Source organism: Scardinius erythrophthalmus (assembly GCF_964197995.2).
Source record: "Scardinius erythrophthalmus genome assembly, chromosome: 21".
NCBI lineage: Eukaryota > Metazoa > Chordata > Actinopteri > Cypriniformes > Leuciscidae > Scardinius > Scardinius erythrophthalmus.
The window spans coordinates 34,865,835-34,888,786 of NC_138241.1; the positions used below are offsets into that span (position 1 = coordinate 34,865,835).

General features: G+C 36.2%; 1 protein-coding gene across 3 annotated transcripts in view; it reads left to right on the forward strand.

Annotated features, from left to right (window-relative positions):
• Positions 1-22,952, forward strand: part of egln1a (egl-9 family hypoxia-inducible factor 1a) — a 30,604-nt gene that overhangs the window by 4,521 nt on the left and 3,131 nt on the right. For 2 of the 3 annotated variants that reach the window (XM_081351895.1, XM_081351894.1), the window contains exons 2-4: positions 13,989-14,108; positions 21,576-21,712; positions 21,808-21,875. In XM_081351895.1, coding sequence (XP_081208021.1) covers positions 13,989-14,108; positions 21,576-21,712; positions 21,808-21,875 — 325 coding nt within the window. The remainder of the gene's footprint in view (positions 1-13,988; positions 14,109-21,575; positions 21,713-21,807; positions 21,876-22,952) is intronic. The other variant, XM_081351896.1, reaches the window with a different exon arrangement.

Consider the following 22,952-nt stretch of genomic DNA (forward strand, 5'->3'; position numbering starts at 1 on the left):
CATATAGATAAACCCAACAGTTGGGTTTAAATATTTAATTAAAATTTTTACACCCAATGATGGGTTTGTCCATTTTTGACTCAAACAAGTTGTTGAAACAACAGCATTTTTTGTAGACTTTTTTTTATTTTCTTTTTTACAATGTATATAGTATTAAAGCAGCTTTGAAAATGCCTGTTTCTACGTTACAAGTGCATGTTTCTACATCTTTTCTTGGCAAAGTAAAGAGATTAAAACATCTGTCATGTCAGAGGTGCTCTTTAGCTTTGCCAAATCACAGTTTTCTAATCACATGCACTGAGCATATTTACTATTAAATAGTTCTTAACCACAGATTAATTTTAGTACCATTGTGATACATACATACAAACTCATACAGGTTTGAAACAACTATCCGTTTAAGTGTAAAATATTACGTGCTAATGTTGTTCTCACGCTTTGCCTTGTTTTCCAAGGACGGCACAACTATTTGTGTCTTCTCGCTCTCTGCTCTTTGACCATGAATGTCTCATCATTCATGAGTCTGATATTACACTGCACGTCTTAGCCAACTTCATGCATTTTGTTACAGAAATATCAACCCGGCAATGACTTGTACAAGTACAATTTGACTTGTACAATTGTTTTTCTCATGCTTATGAACATATAGCACTCATTTCTCAAAAATATATACCGGCGATAAGTGATAGATGGACATGTAGTCATCCAAATGACTTGTTCGCTGAATTATCCAAGTATTTTTGTGTGAGAATAACAATCATTATTCACTGATAGTCAAATCTCTTTTAAACTTGAATGACCCTTTGAGTACGAGACGCACGAGAACCAGCGGTGTTGGACGTTATTGACTTCATCACTGAAGCAAACATTCATTAAAACTTCTCCTTTTGAATTCCACAGGAGAAAGAATGCATACGGGGTTAAAACATCATGAGCTTATAGTTAATGATGCCGACAGCCAGTCCTTTACTGTAACGTGACCTGCTTTAATGGTATGCAGCTTTACAATAGCCTCTCTGTGTACACACTTCATTGTGTGCGTGTGTGTGTGTGTGTGTGTGTGTGTGTGTGTGTGTGTGTGTGTGTGTGTGTGTGTGCGTGTCTGTGTGTGTGTGTGTGTGTGTGTGTGTGTGTGTGGATCTATGCAAACAATGCTTATGGAGAGAGTCCTGCTTTTACCGACTTTTGACCCAATTTTGCAACAAGTCATGTGGATTTGGCTTTTTTCTGCGTGTGGCTGCTTTAAGACCAATCTAACAACAGTCAATGAAGGAAAAGAAAAAGAGGAAGACTTTTAATCACGCAATCTTCTTTAGTGACATTGATGGTTCCACGAAGAACCTTTAAAGGCACAATATGTATGATTTTTGGATCAAAATATTCAAAAACCACTGGAAAAATTGTATATATTTTGTTGATTTGTGTACTTACATTATCCCAAATGTTTCTAAGAATGTTTAAATCCAGAGAAATAAGTGGTTTAACATATCAATGACATCATACCCACGTTACCCTCGATTTACGGTTATATTTAGTAGAAACCATGGAAACACCAAAGACGCTTGAATATGTTTTATTAGACAGAAATCGACATCAACAGAAAACTAATCATTGTTATACAGCTCAACACAGTTTGTTGGAATCTCGTTTTCTTGATTTACCGCGAGTACCATGTTTTACCATACACTCAACCCAAATTTGGGTCAAATATGGACAAAGTTAAAGTTTTTAACCCAATGGTTTGGTTCGTCCATATTTGACCCAAATTTGGGTTAAAACAGCCCTGCATTTTTTAGAGGGTACCTATAATATCGATCTAGCTCACTGTAGTGTGTAACAAGTGTCTAATATAGTCACCGCCGAGTGAACGCACCATTATAACAACTTTCAACCCACTCAGATGCATCTAAATCCCTATTCGGACGGGATTAACTTTACAAGGGTAGATGGAGTAATGTAATTTTACCACAGGACGTCTGTAATATTAATTGCCAATTCGCACGGGATAAGAGATCTCAGTAAAAATAGCAGGAGAGTAACTCGATTTGCGCATCGCGTCTCTCCTGTCGTCATGTGTGTATTACGCTGCTTCCTGATATCACGTGCGCAAACACATATATATAAAACAGTTATGTCCGATCGAACGATGTATTAATGAACTTCAGATTGGATTGTGTAATAGGCACTAACGCTAAAAGATGTTTTGTGCCTCTAACAAGTGCTGTTGATCTTTCTGATCTGAATGGTGTGTGTGAAACACTTGAGTTTTGCCACAGACTCGTCCCAGCGTCTAGAACACAACTGATGCTTCTTAAAGCGTCTCCATACTTGAAAAACTGCGGGAAACTACTTTTAAACAGGAAATTATGAAATATTTATGTACATATTTACAGCTGGTCTATTCGCACGGGATGTTATCACCTGAGGTCATTTTAACGACCTTTTTACTGAAGGTAAAAGTCGCCGTAATCTTCACTGACATTGTCTGTAATGATCACTGAGATGCACATTCGGACGGGACTAAAGTCACAGAGAAGCTCTGGTAATTATTACTTTACCCCACCTCTCCATGTTAAACTAGTCCCGTCTGAATAGGGCTTCATATGATAAAACAGCGTTGCGTTACCCCACATACGTATGACTGGAAGAAGCAGAAGCGTCTATAAAAGCTCAACTGTGTGTCGCACTCGTCTCACATTAGCAATCGCTCCAGTGGCCTCGTTCCTCTCCAACGATTTTCGCAACGTTAATAAATCTTTAATACATGACCAGTCATCCATGAATATGATTTCAGCCCCGAGTCCATCGTGTTCTCCACCGGCTGTAGAGGCGAAGACAAAAACTCCCATGATTCTGCGAAATCAATGCATCATCAAGCTACACCTTCGTTTTGAATAAGTGACCTCTAGTGGTGAAAAGTTACATGTGTATGTTAATATGCTTTTAACATCCACAAAATCTTTACATTCCACAAAAGGTTCTTTATAAGGTTGAAATGTTCTTTGGAATCTTTGGGAAACCAAAAATGGTTCTTCTATGGCATTGCTACATTTTTTCTAACAAACAAGAATCCATTACTTCAATGAGCTCCTTATATCTGCATTAAATTATTACATCTAAATTAATACATTTTTAGCTAACTGTGATTTTGTATATGTACATTTCTAAAATACACTTAGACAGTCACTGATAACACATCACTCTAAATTGTAATGTGGACTCATGCATTTTCTGTAAAGCTGCTTTGAAACGATGTGTATTGTGAAAAGTGCTATACAAAAAAATGTGAGTTGAATTGAATTGCGGCGCAAACCTGCTTTAGGAGCCTTTATTTTTAAGAGTGTGGGTTTGGTGATCTAATGCATTGTTTAAATGTCTTTTGCATGTTAAGCTGTTTGATTGTGAGTTCCCGAGGCAGAGATCCAAGATCCGTCTTGAGAAAAGAGTGTGTTGTTCTGGCAGTTTGCAGCTGTAGAGGCGAATAGGAAAAGAGGATGCCGGAGGTGCTGGTGTCATGGGAATGCCAAACATCTTAAAGCATAATCACTCAACTTTCTCCAGTTAATAGAAAGGTAGAGCCAAAGCCCTTCTGACTTAATGTCTAGACGTCTGCTAAATGCTTATCACAAGATCACATACATGTACGGTTAACAGAACCAAGGGTTTCTGAGAGAACTGGCATGCTTACAGTTGTTGTGGATGTCTTACGGTTGATTAAATATGAGCAGTATTCAGTGTTGGAGTCTCAAGAGCCAACATAATCATTGCCTGGGTCTCAAAATATTACTTTATTTGTCTAGGTCTGGGGTTATGATCTCAGACAGCACATTTCCCGAGTGTTAGAGGAGTTAATTATGTTGGCAAGAATTCATTGGGTCTGAACTGATCAGTGGCTCAGATTTGGCACATTTCATTTCTTCTACCCCTTTTTTCTGTTGTGCATAGATGATCATTATTTGTATATGCGCCATCGATTTTAGATGCACATCAGTGTAATATTGTTTGCATTTTTTAATGACAACTAATGAAATTAAGTTCAAACGACAAACTACACTGAGTTAGAGGAACTTATTTTGTAGTATAAACACCAATTTTTAAGTTCATTACTCAAAAAATTAAACAAATTTGGTGTAGAAACAACTTTCACTCAGAAATTGCTAATAAATGTCAACAAACAATAACAAAGAAACGACAACAACAGTGAGTTAAATGTGAAATTTGACATAGAAAATCTTAAATAATATTAACTTGTAAAATGTTTTATTTTTCAAGGTTCTAAATTTTATGGTACTAAATTATATTTATGCAGTAGTTATAATCCATTTATTAACTCTTTGTGCACAGACCTGAAAATGACATTTCCAACTTAAACTCTCATAAATCTTGAATTTGTTCTCTCTTTTTTAATGATGACACTTGGCAGATTATTGCTGAAGTGAAAAATTTTTTTTAAAATGTTTACGTCTATTGTTATGAAAACATTTTGAAAAGGTTTTTGTATGAAATATATATTTTCCAAAACACGTTTACTCTAAAACTGTGTGAAAAACAAAGCCATATATATAAACAAGTTGTGTTTCAAATTTGTGGTTGATATCTCAAAAAATGAGCTTTCAGTCAGATTTTGTTTGGGCGCAGTACCGAACGCTTCCACTAGATGAAATGTTCCCCATTTCCAATGCACTTATTTTTGAATGTGACGATTTGCCATTTAACCTTTTCAAATCATGTCCATGATTTTTTGTGTGTGTTCACATAAAGTGCCAAAACCTTTACCAAGTTTCATACCTCAAAAAAAAAAAAAAAAAAAACGAAACTACATTTTTTTAAGAGCACCTGAGGGTTAAAAGGTTATTAATCAGTCATATTTTGGGTTAGGACTGTGTTCAGGGTCTTGACCAACAATTTTCCCTTTTGATTTCAGGGATAGATGAGGGTTAGGGATTGTATGATTCTAAAGTTGTTCCAGAATTATGGGTTATTCTCACTTTGGATCTCTGGTGTTTGCTTTCTTCATCCTCGTTTTCCTCCTGCTTTTCCTTATATTCTGTCCCGAGGGTCTGTGTGTTTGATATCATCACTCTAAAATATATCTAACACATATATATCTATCAATCATTAAAGGGATAGAGATAGTTATCCCAAAAATAAATTAAGAAAATAAGTTTCAGATTTTATTCTGACAGATTTTCCATTTTTAACCCTTCAAGCTCTAAGGCTCAGTTTCTTTTCCTCAAGCCTCCAAGTTTTGTCCTAAACAAAAACAAAAATGATGCAAATAATATGCATAAGTTTTTATGCATCATTTAACTAAAATAAACTAAATAAATAAATAAACTAATAAAGTTACTGGTATTGTATCCACTGCCCTCGCTGACTTTTGAGTGCTAAGTTTCTCAGTTTATTTATTAATTTATTATTATTACGTTTACATGATTTATTTTTGGAGTTTTGTTTGAGTCAGCGAAGGTTACTGAGAGTGTGCTTCGTATCGGACACAAAAATAAACAGTGGCGCGAGTCTCCGACTCTGTCAAACTTCTCTTATCAGACAATCAAACTAAATATTATTGTTTCAATAATCAGTTGTTTTGGAGGAGCCTAAAAGCTGTGATTGTCCATAAAATGGTTTATTGGCAAAACAAATGCCCTTTTTCATCTGGCAGGGCAGCTGCTTTTCAGATTAATAATGTCGAGTCATCTTCCTTTCATTTGTTGAACAGTGACACGTCCTCATTCATTTGCTGGTGGAGTTTGGTCGAGTTTGAATGTGGCTTTGAGTTAACAAGTCTTCCAAATGCATGTATCATATATGTGAAGGATTTGTGTGAGTTGTTGTTGTTTTCTTTTTACATTAAGTAGTAGTGTTTGTTCAATAAGATATTTTCCTATAACATCTCAAGGCTGTCAGAGACGTCAATGACAGCATTTCCTGCAGAACTGCACCATGCAACAATTTTAACTCTAACCACATTTGCTATGAAAATTAATGCAATTTGGAATAAAACTGTATGCATGAGCTTTAGGCATATCATGACTTGCAAACAAAGCATACGGTGAGAAAAAAGTATTTTTTCTGCAATGCAATTAAATGTAACTCGACACCCTTGCCTCATTTAGTAAGCGCTCTATGAATATGCAAATGAGCCCCGCCTCCACTGGTTGACGATCACGTGTTGATCTGATTGGTTACGAGGTAGTTTGTGACGTCAGAAACACCAGCGATTTCAAAGCGTGTTTTTGAGACTGTCTTTGGTTCACTGCAGTTTTAAGGAGGAAATACTCAGCAATGCTGTCGACTTATGAACTTACACATGGTTTGTCTTAAAGCAGATTAAAAACACCACATAAACAACTCTGAAAGCTTGATTGTTTTACCACAGGGTTATTTGGGGAACCAAAGATGGCCACTCTACATAGATCTGTCCGTGTGAACACGCTTCAGTAATGAGGGATGCTGCTGTTGGGGTTTTTATGGTTCGTAGGGCAGGAACTCTGTTAATATTCGGACATAGTTTTGAAGCGGCTGGAATGTAAACAAAAGCCCTCAGCGTCCGGATCGCCTGTTAATGAGGCCGTCGAGGAACGCGGAAGAATGACAGCGCTAGTATACGGCAACGGCACACACAAACACACTTACAGTAAGGCTGAGGCGTACGCTATCTCACACACACATCTACTGTACGAGAGCCAGCTGCTGAAAAGCTCCGGCACGTTCACCGGCGTAAGTCAGAGCTCAAGTATTGAGGACGAGGAAGCCTGATCTGACATTGCATTGGCATTTCTGATGGGCAAAAGAACCTCGTTTGTAGAGTAATAATATTGAATGCATTACTTGAAAAATAACTAGGCCTACCTTACCAAATGCAAAATGAATGCATGTTGAATGAATGAAATATTGATTTGAGCTGCAGTATAAATGTAGTCTAGGGGAGACCGGGGGCAGATGCAACATTTGACTTCTAAATTGTATCCAAATATTTCAAAACGTTTTTGAGTAAAAACAACATGACCAAAGTTTGTTACAATTGCCCCCACCCCTATAAAATTCATCAATGCCTTGTTTGACCAATCAGAATCAAGTATTTCAGACTTTAATGCGAGTTTAAAAAAAGCACACTGAATTTGTTGATTAAGCTATTATTTTTTAGTCATTTAAAAAGTATTAAAATCTTTAATTGAGATTTATGTCATTTTGAACACTGTAAAAACAAAAGTTGCTGCCTTCAATTTTTGAGTGCAATCAACTATGTTTAAGTAGTTGTCATGTTTGTCTATGTTTAAGTAAGTCATTTCAACTTAAATTAGGCTACATTAAACTGACTGATGAGTGAAATGTCTGGTATTTGTTGATTTAAATTTTTTTTTTAATTATATTCACCTGATATGTTAATACTTTCTAAATGATTAAAAATACATATTTTTTATTTGTTGATTTGGTGTTTTTTTATATTCACCCCAAAAAATAGTATCATGTTTTGTGTATACTTTTAATAATTTAAACTCATTTAGGGAAATATATGGAATTGTAAAGTAAGCTATTATTTTTAATCACTTACTGAAAATTTGTGATTTTCTTTTTTAAATTTAGCCTATATTAAATTATTTAAATGATTAAATATACCCAAGTGATTAATATCGTATTTTTAAAAATGCATATTTTGAATCATTTTAAAGTGATGATGATTCATGGAGTGAATTTGTTAATGAATCCGTTCACACACACTGCTGAACTTGTCTTCGGCTCCTTTTGTTTTCAGGAGTTTTTACGGGAAGTGTGTGTGGAAAGACATGACGGTCCGTGTGTTTTTGTTTAGTCATTTGGTTTTGGAGTCAAACCCCTCCCACACACACTCGCCTCGTAACTGACCCACGGCGAGAAGAATAGATTTCAGGAACACTGAGCTAAAGCTGGGATTTATGATCACTGTTTCTTTAGCACTAGTGTCCTGTTCTTCTGTGGGCCGGACCGCACACTTTCTTACGCAGTGACAAATACAGTCAAACCAAAATCTATTCAGACACATTTCTCACATTATCACAGTTTATTCGCTATAGTTTAGAAAATGGTAATAAAATGATAAGAATCAGTTGATATTTGACTGGTTTTGTCCATCCTTCTGTTAGACTGTCTCACACATGAATTATGTTGAATATCTGTCAGCTGTTAAATTTAACTACACCATTAGATAATACCAGTTTAGCTCAACCAATCACCAAGCAATGCTTCATTTTGTTCAGTCTGTGTGTAAAAAGAGCATTAGCAATTAAAGAAAACACACTTCAGCAAAACATGATCAGGTCAAAGTGTCTGAATCAATTTTGGTCCCAAATTTTTATACAATTTACTGGTAGTCCACTGTGTATGAAGAATTTTTGGGTATAATGTCACAGTTTACTTTATTTTGCTATCCTCACTTATATAAATGAACTATAATGTCCTGCACACACTAGTAAAAATATATAAAAAAAGAATATCTGGTGTCTGAATAATTTTTGGTTTGACTGTTTACCCATCTTGAGCCCATCTCCTTGAGACAAAAGGGGGGGGGGGCAGAGAGAGAGTGAGGGGAGAAAGAAAGAGAGAGAGAGAGAGGGTGGGGGAGAGAGTGAGTGAGTGAGTGAGAGAAAGAGAGAGAGAGAGAGAGAGAGAGAGCGAGAGAGAGTCCCTCACGCACTGCACGTAGCAGGATCATTAAAACACAGCTTCCTCTGGCTTTAGGCCAACAGCATCCGGGGTTCACATCAGTTCATCTCTGTTTCTCTCACACATGAGGTGGAGGTTTGGCCTCAGATCGAGTCTTCCGTGAGGGCTGAAGCACGACATGTTGTGACGCTCAGGAAAGGATTGCCAGGGTCCAGCCCTCAGACCTCCTGCAGTGTGTGTGAGACTCGATCTGCACCCATGCAATCCAAACCTATAAAGGCCAATGCAATTACTTCTTGTACTGACTTAAAATGATTGAATTAAAAAAAAGATTGTATAACAAAATATATATTTTTATATTTGAGTAAAATGATTTCCTCTAATTAGTAACTTTAAAAAAAGTATTTATTAATTAATCATTAAAAAGTGAAATGTAATGAATTTAAATTAAACTTGACTTCTACATTCAAAAAGTAAATTAAATAGATTGATTTTTCTTGATAAAATTGTATATATTGTACACATTATTTTACTTTTTTTATTTATTTTTGCATAATCACCTAAATAATTAAAATTATAAAAAAGACATGTATTTTTAATAATTTAAAAATATTTAAACTTTTTAATATTTAAGTATTTTTAAATTTATTGAGTTTTTTAACTTATATTTTAGGGTTTCATATTTGTATTGAATATTTATTGTTTTTTTTAATTAAAAAAATGTAAAAGTGTATTTTTAATCATTTCAAATTCAATAAACTAATTAAATAAATAAAAAAACAATTATCAAATTTGAAAAGTATTTTTACATTTTGGTAGTATTTGTACAGGCTTAAATAAAAAAAAAGTTAGAAAAAAAATATATTTTAGTGTTAAGTGTATTTTTAATAATTTAAAATATTTTAACATTTTTAAATATTTATACATTTTGGTAATATTTGTATACAGACTTAAATCTATTAAATTAAAAAAGTTATATTATAATTATTATTTTAGGGGAAATTATTCACCCAAATAATTGAAAAGTAAAAAAGTAAGGACTTTCTAAGGGAGATCAACTGATAACATGTAAGCCAAGATAACATGTAAAAAAATGTTTTGTTAAGAAGCAAGTCTTGTGTTTTTACTCAAGCAAATCTGATCAAAATGCCTTCATGGGTTCTGAAGAAAAGCGTTTTATTAATGTTCACTCAATCTTAAATCCTTCCACATTGTAAACAAGGGACATAAGAGCAGAAGTGAAGGAAACTGAGATGGATGTTTTCAGTCTGCAGGACTGGGATGTTTGTTGCTATAATAATATGTGTAGAATGTGGAAAAACTTGCGTCATTTCTGTTGTGAGACTTTGACAATGCTGGTTTGGGCTGAAAACATCCCTCTCAACACGTTCACACCATCACTTCTGTCCCAGTGTTTGAACTGAACGCCACATTCCTCCATATGATCATATGAAGCTTTGCTTTTAACCTAAAGCACTTCATCTGAAGTCCACATCTTAAAGGGACAGTTCACCCAAAAATGAAAATTAGCCCATGATTTAAAAAACTCCTACTTTAATCTGTGGACTCAGTTATTTAACCCACACTTCAAACGCAGACGCCATCCTGCAATCCGGTCTGCAACCGAGCGCAACACTGACTCAGTATCAGCGCTATTCCTGATTTAAAACTCTTCACAAAACTACAAAACAGTGATGTACATCCTGTGCTCTTGAGTTTAAAGGGATGTTTAAGATGGATAGATGCAGTTTTATGATAAACAGATACACTTTTATGATGGATAGATACACTTTTATGATGATAGATACACTTTTATGATGGATAGATGCACTTTTATGATGGATAGATGCACTTTTATGATGATAGATGCACTTTTATGATGATAGATGCACTTTTATGATGGATAGATGCACTTTTATGATGATAGATACATTTTTATGATGGATAGATGCACTTTTATGATGGATAGATACACTTTTATGATGGATAGATACACTTTTATGATGGATAGATGCAGTTTTATGATAAACAGATACACTTTTATGATGGATAGATGCACTTTTATGATGGATAGATGCACTTTTATGATGGACAGATGCACTTTTATGATGGATAGATACACTTTTATGATGGATAGATGCACTTTTATGATGGAAAGATACACTTTTATGATGATAGATGCACTTTTATGATGGACAGATGCACTTTTATGATGGATAGATACTTTTATGATGGATAGATGCACTTTTATGATGGACAGATACACTTTTATGATGATAGATGCACTTTTATGATGGACAGATGCACTTTTATGATGGATAGATATACTTTTATGATGGATAGATGCACTTTTATGATGATAGATGCACTTTTATGATGATAGATGCACTTTTATGATGGCCAGATGCACTTTTATGATGATAGATGCACTTTTATGATGGATAGATATACTTTTATGATGGATAGATACACTTTTATGATGGATAGATACACTTTTATGATGGATAGATGCACTTTTATGATGGATAGATGCACTTTTATGATGGATAGAGGCACTTTTATGATGGATAGATACACTTTTATGATGGACAGATACACTTTTATGATGATAGATACACTTTTATGATGGATAGATGCACTTTTATGATGATAGATATACTTTTATGATGGATAGATGCACTTTTATAATGATAGATATACTTTTATGATGGCTAGATGCACTTTTATAATGATAGATGCACTTTTATGATGGATGGATGCACTTTTATGATGGATAGATGCACTTTTATAATGATAGATGCACTTTTATGATGATAGATGCACTTTTATGATGGCCAGATGCACTTTTATGATGGATAGATGCACTTTTATGATGATAGATGCACTTTTATGATGGACAGATGCACTTTTATGATGGATATACTTTTATGATGGATAGATGCACTTTTATGATGATAGATACACTTTTATGATGGATAGATGCACTTTTATGATGATAGATGCACTTTTATGATGGACAGATGCACTTTTATGATGGATATACTTTTATGATGGATGGATGCACTTTTATGATGGATAGATGCACTTTTATGATGGACAGATGCACTTTTATGATGGATATACTTTTATGATGGATGGATGCACTTTTATGATGGATAGATGCACTTTTATAATGATAGATGCACTTTTATGATGATAGATGCACTTTTATGATGATAGATGCACTTTTATGATGGACAGATGCACTTTTATGATGGATATACTTTTATGATGGATGGATGCACTTTTATGATGGATAGATGCACTTTTATAATGATAGATGCACTTTTATGATGATAGATGCACTTTTATGATGGCCAGATGCACTTTTATGATGGATAGATGCACTTTTATGATGATAGATGCACTTTTATGATGGACAGATGCACTTTTATGATGGATATACTTTTATGATGGATAGATGCACTTTTATGATGATAGATGCACTTTTATGATGGATAGATGCACTTTTATAATGATAGATATACTTTTATGATGGATAGATGCACTTTTATGATGATAGATGCACTTTTATGATGGACAGATGCACTTTTATGATGGATATACTTTTATGATGGATGGATGCACTTTTATGATGGATAGATGCACTTTTATAATGATAGATGCACTTTTATGATGATAGATGCACTTTTATGATGGCCAGATGCACTTTTATGATGGATAGATGCACTTTTATGATGATAGATGCACTTTTATGATGGACAGATGCACTTTTATGATGGATATACTTTTATGATGGATAGATGCACTTTTATGATGATAGATACACTTTTATGATGGATAGATGCACTTTTATGATGATAGATGCACTTTTATGATGGACAGATGCACTTTTATGATGGATATACTTTTATGATGGATAGATGCACTTTTATGATGATAGATACACTTTTATGATGGACAGATGCACTTTTATGATGGATAGATACTTTTATGATGGATAGATGCACTTTTATGATGGACAGATACACTTTTATGATGATAGATGCACTTTTATGATGGACAGATGCACTTTTATGATGGATAGATATACTTTTATGATGGATAGATGCACTTTTATGATGATAGATGCACTTTTATGATGATAGATGCACTTTTATGATGGCCAGATGCACTTTTATGATGATAGATGCACTTTTATGATGGATAGATATACTTTTATGATGGATAGATACACTTTTATGATGGATAGATACACTTTTATGATGGATAGATGCACTTTTATGATGGATAGATGCACTTTTATGATGGATAGATGCACTTTTATGATGGATAGATACACTTTTATGATTGACAGATACACTTTTATGATGATAGATACACTTTTATGATGGATAGATGCACTTTTATGATGATAGATATACTTTTATGATGGATAGATGCACTTTTATAATGATAGATATACTTTTATGATGGATAGATGCACTTTTATAATGATAGATGCACTTTTATGATGGATGGATGCACTTTTATGATGGATAGATGCACTTTTATAATGATAGATGCACTTTTATGATGATAGATGCACTTTTATGATGGCCAGATGCACTTTTATGATGGATAGATGCACTTTTATGATGATAGATGCACTTTTATGATGGACAGATGCACTTTTATGATGGATATACTTTTATGATGGATAGATGCACTTTTATGATGATAGATACACTTTTATGATGGATAGATGCACTTTAATGATGGATAGATGCACTTTTATGATGATAGATACACTTTTATGATGATAGATGCACTTTTATGATGGACAGATACACTTTTATGATGGATAGATATACTTTTATGATGGATAGATGCACTTTTATAATGATAGATATACTTTTATGATGGATAGATGCACTTTTATAATGATAGATGCACTTTTATGATGGATGGATGCACTTTTATGATGGATAGATGCACTTTTATAATGATAGATGCACTTTTATGATGGATGGATGCACTTTTATGATGGATAGATGCACTTTTATAATGATAGATGCACTTTTATGATGGATGGATGCACTTTGATGGACTTCAAAACAGAAACAGCAATTCGCTGCCATTGGAAGAGCCAGGACATTTTTTAATATAACTCTTTAATATCTTTTAATATAACTTTTGGTAAACTATCCCTTTAAGAGTTTGTGTCATTAGGGGTGCACAATCTATTGTAACTATTTTCATTAATGTTGCATTTATGATATTTCAGATCTCAATACTAATGCTTGCATATCAAAATTCTATTAATTCTATAATACAGACTATTTTCTCTGTTTTGTTGACAGGCAATGGTGGCGTGTTACCCGGCTAAAGGCACTGGATATGTGCGCCATGTGGACAACCCAAATGGCGATGGGAGATGCGTCACATGCATATATTACCTTAATAAGAATTGGGATGCCAAGGTAAGGATATGTACATTCAGATCTGTAATTCATTGCATCCTATTGTTTTTTTATGATACATAAAATATAAAAAAGACGCATATACCTACAATGTGTGTATTCATCCATCCCAATACCATTGCATCCTATTCTGAAGAGTTTGATATGAAAGATTGCCTGGCTTTGCCATGTTTGAAGCATGCTTTATCTGTATAAGCGCTATAGAAAGTTGACATGACTCTGACAGTCGGCATGAATGGCGAGCGACTGCATACGTGCCAGTAGGCCTGCTTCATTTCGGCCTAATCCCATTAACCTCAGAGATTGTAATCTCCAGAGAAAACCAGGAGGAGAGTTACTGAAACCGCTTACCGAGTCAGGGAAATGAGGCACGAGACTCATTACACTGGAAAACGACTCGCACATGAATCGTGCCATTAATGCATTATACCTTTTAAAAATGTTTTTTAAAGATTGCATAAATGTTATGTCGCACAATGTTTTTGTATACCATGCTCGTTGACTATAGTTCTATTTCGTACATAAAATCCACCATATTTACCTTTAGTTGCTTGGTTTTGACTCTAACCCGCTGCCTTGGTCCTGTTTTCCTCTGATGGTCTACATCAGAACGGAGGCTCACTATTGGGCAGCATCACACGCATCACACACATGACCAGCATCAGCCAATAGTGAGCCTCCGTTCTGAAGTACAACCCAGAAGCGCTGCGCTGTTACACTATGTGAACTCAGAGAAACACAGAAGAAAATGAAGAGTTGAATAAAGTCGTAATTTTTTGCGCACAAAAAGTATTCTCGTCGCTTGATAAACTTAAAGGGATAGTTCACTTTGAAATTAATTTTTGATATGTTTTAGCTTACCTCAAGGCCATCCAAGATGTAGGTGTCTTTGTTTCCGCAGTAGTTTCAATTTTGATATTTTTAGGTCAGACCGTTCTTGTCTGTCAGTCATATAATGCAGGTCTATGGACACTGTTTCAAAACACAAGCACAGAGTCCAAATTAAAACAATTCCCCATCGTCCAAATGAAACAATTCCCCATCATAAGTACACATTGATGGCCTAAGACACGAAACGAGCGGTTTGTGTGAGAAAACGAACAGTATTTATATCGTTGTTATCTCTTGAAAACAACACACGTCCAAATGATCTGACGGCGTGGGCGGGTATAGATATATTCATAGATGTCGCCTATGACGGCCTTTAATAAGCTTCTTCAGCCTTTTGGCATCTCCAGCTTTAACCCCGGCACACTACGGCGTAAAACAGGGCACTAGCGACGACACACTGATAGAACATGTGAAACACTTGCTACACACTTTGAAGGACCTGAGTCTTCTCAAGAAGTAGAGTCTGCTCTGGCCCTTTTTATTGATTGTTCCGGTGATTTTTGTCCAGTCAAGTCTGTCATCGATGTGGATCCTCAAATACTGATAGGAGTCCACTGTCTCAATAGCCCTATTCGGACAGGACTAGTTTAACATGGAGAGGAGGGGTAAAGTAATTATTACCTGAGCTTCTCTGAGATTTTAGTCTCGTCCGAATGTGCATCTCAGTGATCATTACGGACAATGTCAGTGAAGATTACGGCGACTTTTACCTTCTGTAAAAAGGTCCGGAAAAAATGACCTCAGGTGATACTAATCCCGTGCGAATAGACCCGCTGTAAAAATATAAGTAAATATTCCATCATTTCCTGTTTAAAAGTAGTTTTCCGTGGTTTTTCAAGTATGGAGACGCTTGAAGAAGCATCAGTTGCGTTCTAGACGCTGGGACGAGTCTGTGGCAAAACTCAAGTGTTTCACACACACCATTCAGATCAGAGAGATCGACAGCACTTGTTAGAGGCACGAAACATCTTTTAGCGTTAGTGCCTATTACACAATCCAATCTGAAGTTCATTAATACATCGTTCGACCGGACATAACTGTTTTATAAATATAGGTTATATGTGTTTGCGCACGTGATATCAGGAAGCAGCGTAATACACACATGACGACAGGAGTGACGGCAGTGTGTAAATCGAGTTACTCTCCCACTTCTGCTAGTTTTACTGAGATCTCTTATTGGCCATTCATATTACAGACGTCCTGTGGTAAAATTACATTACTCCATCTACCCTTGTAAAGTTAATCCTGTCCGAATACGGCTAATGTCTCTGCCGTGAATAGAAATAGGTGAGGGATGGTCTTTTTTCTCTTCTAAAATCAATTAGCAATTCTTTTGTTGTAGTTACATTTATTTGTAGAGGGTTCACTCCACACCACTTCACAAAATCGTTGACCAGAGCTTTATATTTCATCTCTCGCCTCAATGCAGCCGAACACAGCCGAATCATCTGAAAACTTCTGGAGGTCGCATGACTTCGAGTTGTGACTGAAGTCTGAGGTGTAGAGTAGGGCTGAACGATATATCGTTATCGTATCTATATCGAGATATGAACTTTCAAGATATTACTATCGAAAAAAGCAACGATATAGACGATATAGATTTCCCCTCTCCGCGCTCGCCCTGCATACAACTCTGGCAGTCATAACAAACATCAGTTTTACGAGTGCCCTTGAATGCACCGCTAAAGCAAAGAGTATACGCTGATTTCACGCAGCCGTTATTTTGAAATCGAAAGCGAGGCTCCGGTGGGAAGAAAACCGGAAGTGTCGCCTTTAATCATAGGAGACTCGTGAATGCGATGGCGTATTGTTGTGTTTAATGATGTTGTGTCAATTCTAAAACTGTACATACATTTCTTTCATACTTTAGACTATGTACAGTGAAATTTATTAATAAATAAAATATTTTTTTTATATATAATTCAGAGAGTAAAAAATGAAGCAGGAATGAACTATATACATATCCTATATTAGATATTATCTTCCAATAGTGTAAATCGCGGCAGCAGCTTCAGGTTGGTAGTCCAAGGCATTGTTGTTTATCTGTACTTCCGGGGTTCTTCCCACCGGAGCCTCACTTTCAAGTTCAAAATGGCGGCTGCGTGAAATCAGCGTATAGCGCGCACACACTACCAGGGACGTGGAGGGGGGCGGCGTTTCCATGGTGACGCGTCATTGCTTGTCACGTGACACACAGCAGCAGCAACAGCGCTGAATGAATGATGATCTGCTTTTATGTTATTTTCCTTTTTTATTCAGAATATTCACAAATGTGTTAGCTATGGCATGAAATATCTGATATTCCGATTGTCAAATACATGCAAGTGGAAGTATATTGTTGTTTAAACACCTTTATAACGATCGCGTTAGTTGAGCTGTATGCGCGATGGGCGCCGCCGTGTTAGTTTGTGCCGCAGACGCAGTTCAGAGAATCGGATCTGTTGGATTTACAACCTCTATGTTTACAACACGTGAATTCATCCACTTCTCCCGAAATACTTAAAAGTAAGTGGCTGGTGAACTGGGAATAGAATAGAGTAAACACTGAAGTTACACAATGCGTATCTGATATGCAGGGCCGGATTAACCATTAGGGCAACTGGGCAATTGCCCAGGGGCCCATGACATCTAGGGGGCCCTGACAGGTAGGAAATACACAGAAATTTTATAAAGTTATCAAACTCTTTACGATCTTCTTCACTGCATAAAGTGCATCTACGCGGGTTCACGCGACTTTCCTCCCTCCCCGCTGAACGCCAGCGATTACTAATTCGTGAAATGCACTCCCGCTGGTTGAGCGCGGTGAAGTTCGTTTCAGTTTCGATATTAGCCGGACATTTGTTCTATAGGGTCGGTAGTCTAACAAAGATATCAATAGCAAGATTAGTCTTAACATTATGTGACCATTGTGTATCGACATGATGAAATATTCCTTCAAAATCATTCGTGCATTAATGCTGCATAATTATACCTGAGAATGCTTTGACGCGTTTCCAGAGCGCACGATGCGAGGGAATGTCTGCCAATTCCACCAACTGCGTTAAACGTAGTCTATAATTTGTATTATTTAAAATTACTTTTAACATTTAAAAACAGACGTTTTCAAATCCCAAAGCTTGCAGAAGGTTCCTAATGTCAATACTGACTTTACAGCTATACAGCTTTCCTGGTAGCCTTGAGTAAATTAACATGTCTAAGAAAATGATTCATAAAACGTATAAATATCAGTTTAGCCTATGTTTATTTTCGTCACTGACACAGACGAAAATGAAAAGACTATCAGTCAAAGTTCAGCTTTAGGAGAGGTAGAAATAGGCCAGTATAAGAATACTGAGAGAATAAGAAATATGAAGATGAGGAGAGCGCAGACAAATAATCTAATGACAAGGTTTTAAAGAGAGCCTATTTCTTATAATTTTATGGCCTTCAAAAGTCCTAAATTGCACATATGTAGGTCAGAGAAATCCAAATTTTCTCGGGGGAGCATGCCCCCGAACCCCCCTAACTATGGGGGCCTTGAGTCTTGTTGCCCAGGGCACAGGAAATTATTAATCCGGCCCTGCTGATATGAATAAAACGTGTCGAATTATAATTGAAAGGATTATTAGTACCTCTTCCATAGACATCAGTGTGTATTTTACAAACTCTAAATGTATTGTTTTTTTAGTTCTTACGTAGTCATATCGTATTGTATCGATATCGAGATATCAGGCATGAAAATCGAGATATGAAATTTTGTCCATATCGTTCAGCCCTAGTGTAGAGGGTGAATAGAAACGGAGACAAAAAAAACTTTACTCTCACTTTTGAACAATTTAATGCGTCCTTGCTTAAAAAAAAGAAGAAAAAAAGAATTGGTAACACAATAAGGTTCATTAATCACATCAGTTAGCATGACCTAACAATGAACTGCACTTATACAGCATTTATTCATCTTTGTTCATGTTAATTTCAACATTTACTAATACTTTAGTACATTAGTTAATGCACTGTGAACTAACATGAACAAACAATGAACAGCTGAATTTTTATTAACTAACATTAACAAAGATTAACAAATACAGTAACAAATGTATTGCTCATAGTTAGTTCATGTTAGTTAATACATTAATGTTAACTAATGAACCTTATTGTAAAGTGTTACCAAAAGATGTTACTTACCGTAAGTTACTTACTGTACGTTGGTTCAGTGACGTTAAATAATGTTTTTGACTTGAATAAAACCAGTTAACTTAGATGTTACCACTTTTTTTCAGTGTAGAAAAAAATAGCTGACATCACAGCATTTTAAAGTGTACTTCCCTGATGATTTTGCACTTTTGTGCTTGAATGCGCATGCATTGGTGAGCAGTGTGAAGCGTGTGCTCAGCTCCCTGGAGAGAGAGAGAGAGAGAGAGAGAGAGTGTGTGTGTGCATGTGAGCAGCGTGTCGTTCGTGTGAAAGGTTCATATTCTCGCACCCTCGGCGTACAGGTCTTTATCCAGCATGTGGTCTTTTCCTCTCATCCCTGTTCAGGAAGGCCTCGCTCCGCTGTGTTTCCTATCCTAGCCTCCTCCAGACCTGGCCTCTCATTGTTTGTGTCGCTCTGTTATTTTCACTAATGGAATTTATCATTATCACTAAAAAAGCTCCAGTCACGCACTGCTGAGTCGACTTTATTGTCAGTAGTCACGTTATCATGATATCATGCGAGTTTATGATTCATAACGGCATCAGAGTAAAATCACATTTATATGGAAAGGGATGATTGTTTCAGAGGGAACATTTTACACCCTAGCAACCACCCAGAACACCCTAGCAAACGCCTAGCAACTATCCAGAAAACAAAAGCAACTGATTAGCAACACGCTTGCAACTGCATAGTAACACCCTAGCAATCATTTATCTTCAATCTCTTAAAACTAACTCAAACATTCTGGTCAGGCTTTCTTAAACCAAAATACAGTTACTTGAGATTGTATTTTTTAACCACTCAGAACACCCTAGCAACCATCCAGAAAACCATAGCAACTGAATAGCAACACTGTTGCAACCACCTAGAATACCATAGTAACCACAGAGCAACACCCTAGCAACCACCAAGAACACCCTAGCAAACGCCTAGTAACTAGGGCTGGGTATCGATTCAGATTTTACAAATCGATTCGATTTCGATCCTCAAGCTCTCAATTCGATTCGATTTCGATTCTCGGTTCGATTTTCGATTTCGATTCTCGATTCGATTCGATTTTGATTCTAAATTCGATTTCGATTCCACTCAATGAATAGCCTATATATTTAATACAAATCCTATATTTATAAAAAAAAAAAAAGAAAAAAAGAAAGTAAAGTGAACATAAGTTTGGAAGTGGTTAATTAATAAAAAGAAATTAAGAGCTACCAACCTGTATATTAAACTCTATTTATTTTAGGTACACTTGGGTACATTAAAACAGAACCCAACTCTATATTTCAAATGCATACAATAAATAGACAGAATTTTGATGCAAGATGAAAAATTGATGCTGAAAATTGGACAAGTCAGACCAGTCGCATGCCTTGATCAAACAGGTTAAAAATCCTCATATAAACCCATAAAAAAAAAACTTGCATATATTTTATCTGTCTAGGTAGGACATATAGGCCTACAGAGATTGAATAAAGTTATCAAACAGTCTGCGATGCATTAATTCTAAAGTATATATAGACTAATCCTTATTAAAGTTACAAAAGTTATTTAGTCAAGAGCAGTGAGTGTTTTTATCTGTTCCCTTTGTTCTTTGATTAACTTTAACGACAGAGATAATTAGTGGCTACTGTGTACTGTCCCTTTAAGAGACCAACCGCTGCTAACAGAGACGCGGATCTCACACGCGCCTCATCATTCACGTTCATCATAAGACTGCTCTTATGTTATGAAGATACTCGACAAAAAAACATTTTGGCATAATTGTGTGTGTTATTGTTCGTTCTAGCACGAAAGAGAACTGTATATTCTGGGCTGTCTTGTGCGCACGCACGATATCAGCGCGAGTCTTTCTGTGTGTCACAGGACATTCACGTCATTGCGTAGGCTTGACATCGCGATTGCGATATGATTAATTGTGCAGCACTAGTTGAGGTTATTTTATGATTAAGATAAAACAAACATAAAATCTCACAGCATTAGCTATAAAATGGAGTTTGCAAGCCTATGAACAGTGGAGGAAAACTAATACTGGCTTTTGGGTAATAGATAAATAAATATGGAAAAAAATCGATTCGTGGCGTTTGAGAATCGATTTTGAATCGACCACATTTTAAAAAACGATTAATCGAAAAATCGATTTTTTTGCCCAGCCCTACTAGTAACCATCCAGAAAACCATAGCAACACTGTAGCAACCACCTAGAATACCATAGTAACCACAGAGCAACACCCTAGCAACTGCATAGTAACACCCTAGCAATCATCTATCTTCAAGCTCTTACAAACAAACTCAAACTTTCTAGTCAGGCTTTCTCGAGCCAAAGTACAGTTAGTTGAGATTGTATTTTTTATGTACCTTTTGTCTAATACTAAAGCTCATAAGTGATTGATGTTATTCTGTGTCTTTAGGATCACGGAGGCATACTGCGGATATTTCCAGAGGGAAAAGCTCAGTTTGCGGACATCGAACCCAAATTTGACCGCTTGCTTTTATTCTGGTCTGACAGACGAAACCCTCACGAGGTCCAGCCTGCGTACGCTACAAGGTATTCATGCACAAACACACACACATCATGCATTTTCATCTTTGTCTAGTCCTTTTTTCCCCTTTATAACTCATAAACTTCTCCTGTGTTTATAGATATGCCATTACCCTGTGGTATTTTGATGCTGATGAGCGGGCGAGAGCTAAAGAGAAGTACCTCACAGGTAATTTCACCCAAAAATAAAAAACTGTAATTATTCGCTCACCCTGAAGACGTTCCAAACCTGTATGCTGTTATTAAAGAGGAGGTTTGAGCAGCATATCTTTTAAATATAACAACAGTTCAGAGTCACCACGTCTGTCGAGCTCCAAAAAGGACCATATCGTTTTTGTAAAATGAGTCTGTACAGTTGTAAAGTCTTCTGAAGTCATATGATAGATTTGTGTGAGGAACAGACTGAAATTGAATTTGTTATTATCACAATATCTCCCTCTCCGAAAATCAATTTCAGGTGCCATAAGTCTTTAATATTTATAACCCTTTGGTGCTCTTTGGTAATTTTTGATTGAAAAATTCTACTTTTTTTGTATTTTTTACTTTATCGGAATGGTATGAAACTTGGGAAAGGCTTTGGCACTTGCTATTTGATCACCCACACAAAAATCATGGTTATGATTCAAAAAGGTTAAATATTCCTTAAAAAAATAGTCACACTTGTATTGTTGAGATGGTCCTCACTGCAGAACATGAAATCCAGGGGGAGGAGTCGGATCCAGATCCAACTCCTCCCACCTTACATATACATAAATCTACCCATCTCCACCCCTTAATCCCTAAACCCACCCCTAAACCTACCAATCTCCACCCCTTAATCCATAAACCCACCCCTAAACCTACCCATCTCCACCCCTTAATCCCTAAACCCACCCCTAAACCTACCAATCTCCACCCCTTAATCCATAAACCCACCCCTAAACCTACCCATCTCCACCCCTTAATCCCTAAACCCACCCCTAAACCTACCAATCTCCAGCCCTTAATCCATAAACCCATCCCTAAACCTACCCATCTCCACCCCTTAATCATAAACCCACCCCTAAACCTACCCATCTCCACCCCTTAATCCCTAAACCCACCCCTAAACCTACCAATCTCCACCCCTTAATCCCTAAACCCACCCCTAAACCTACCAATCTCCACCCCTTAATCCATAAACCCACCCCTAAACCTACCAATCTCCACCCCTTAATCCATAAACCCACCCATAAACCTACCCATCTCCACCCCTTAATCCATAAAC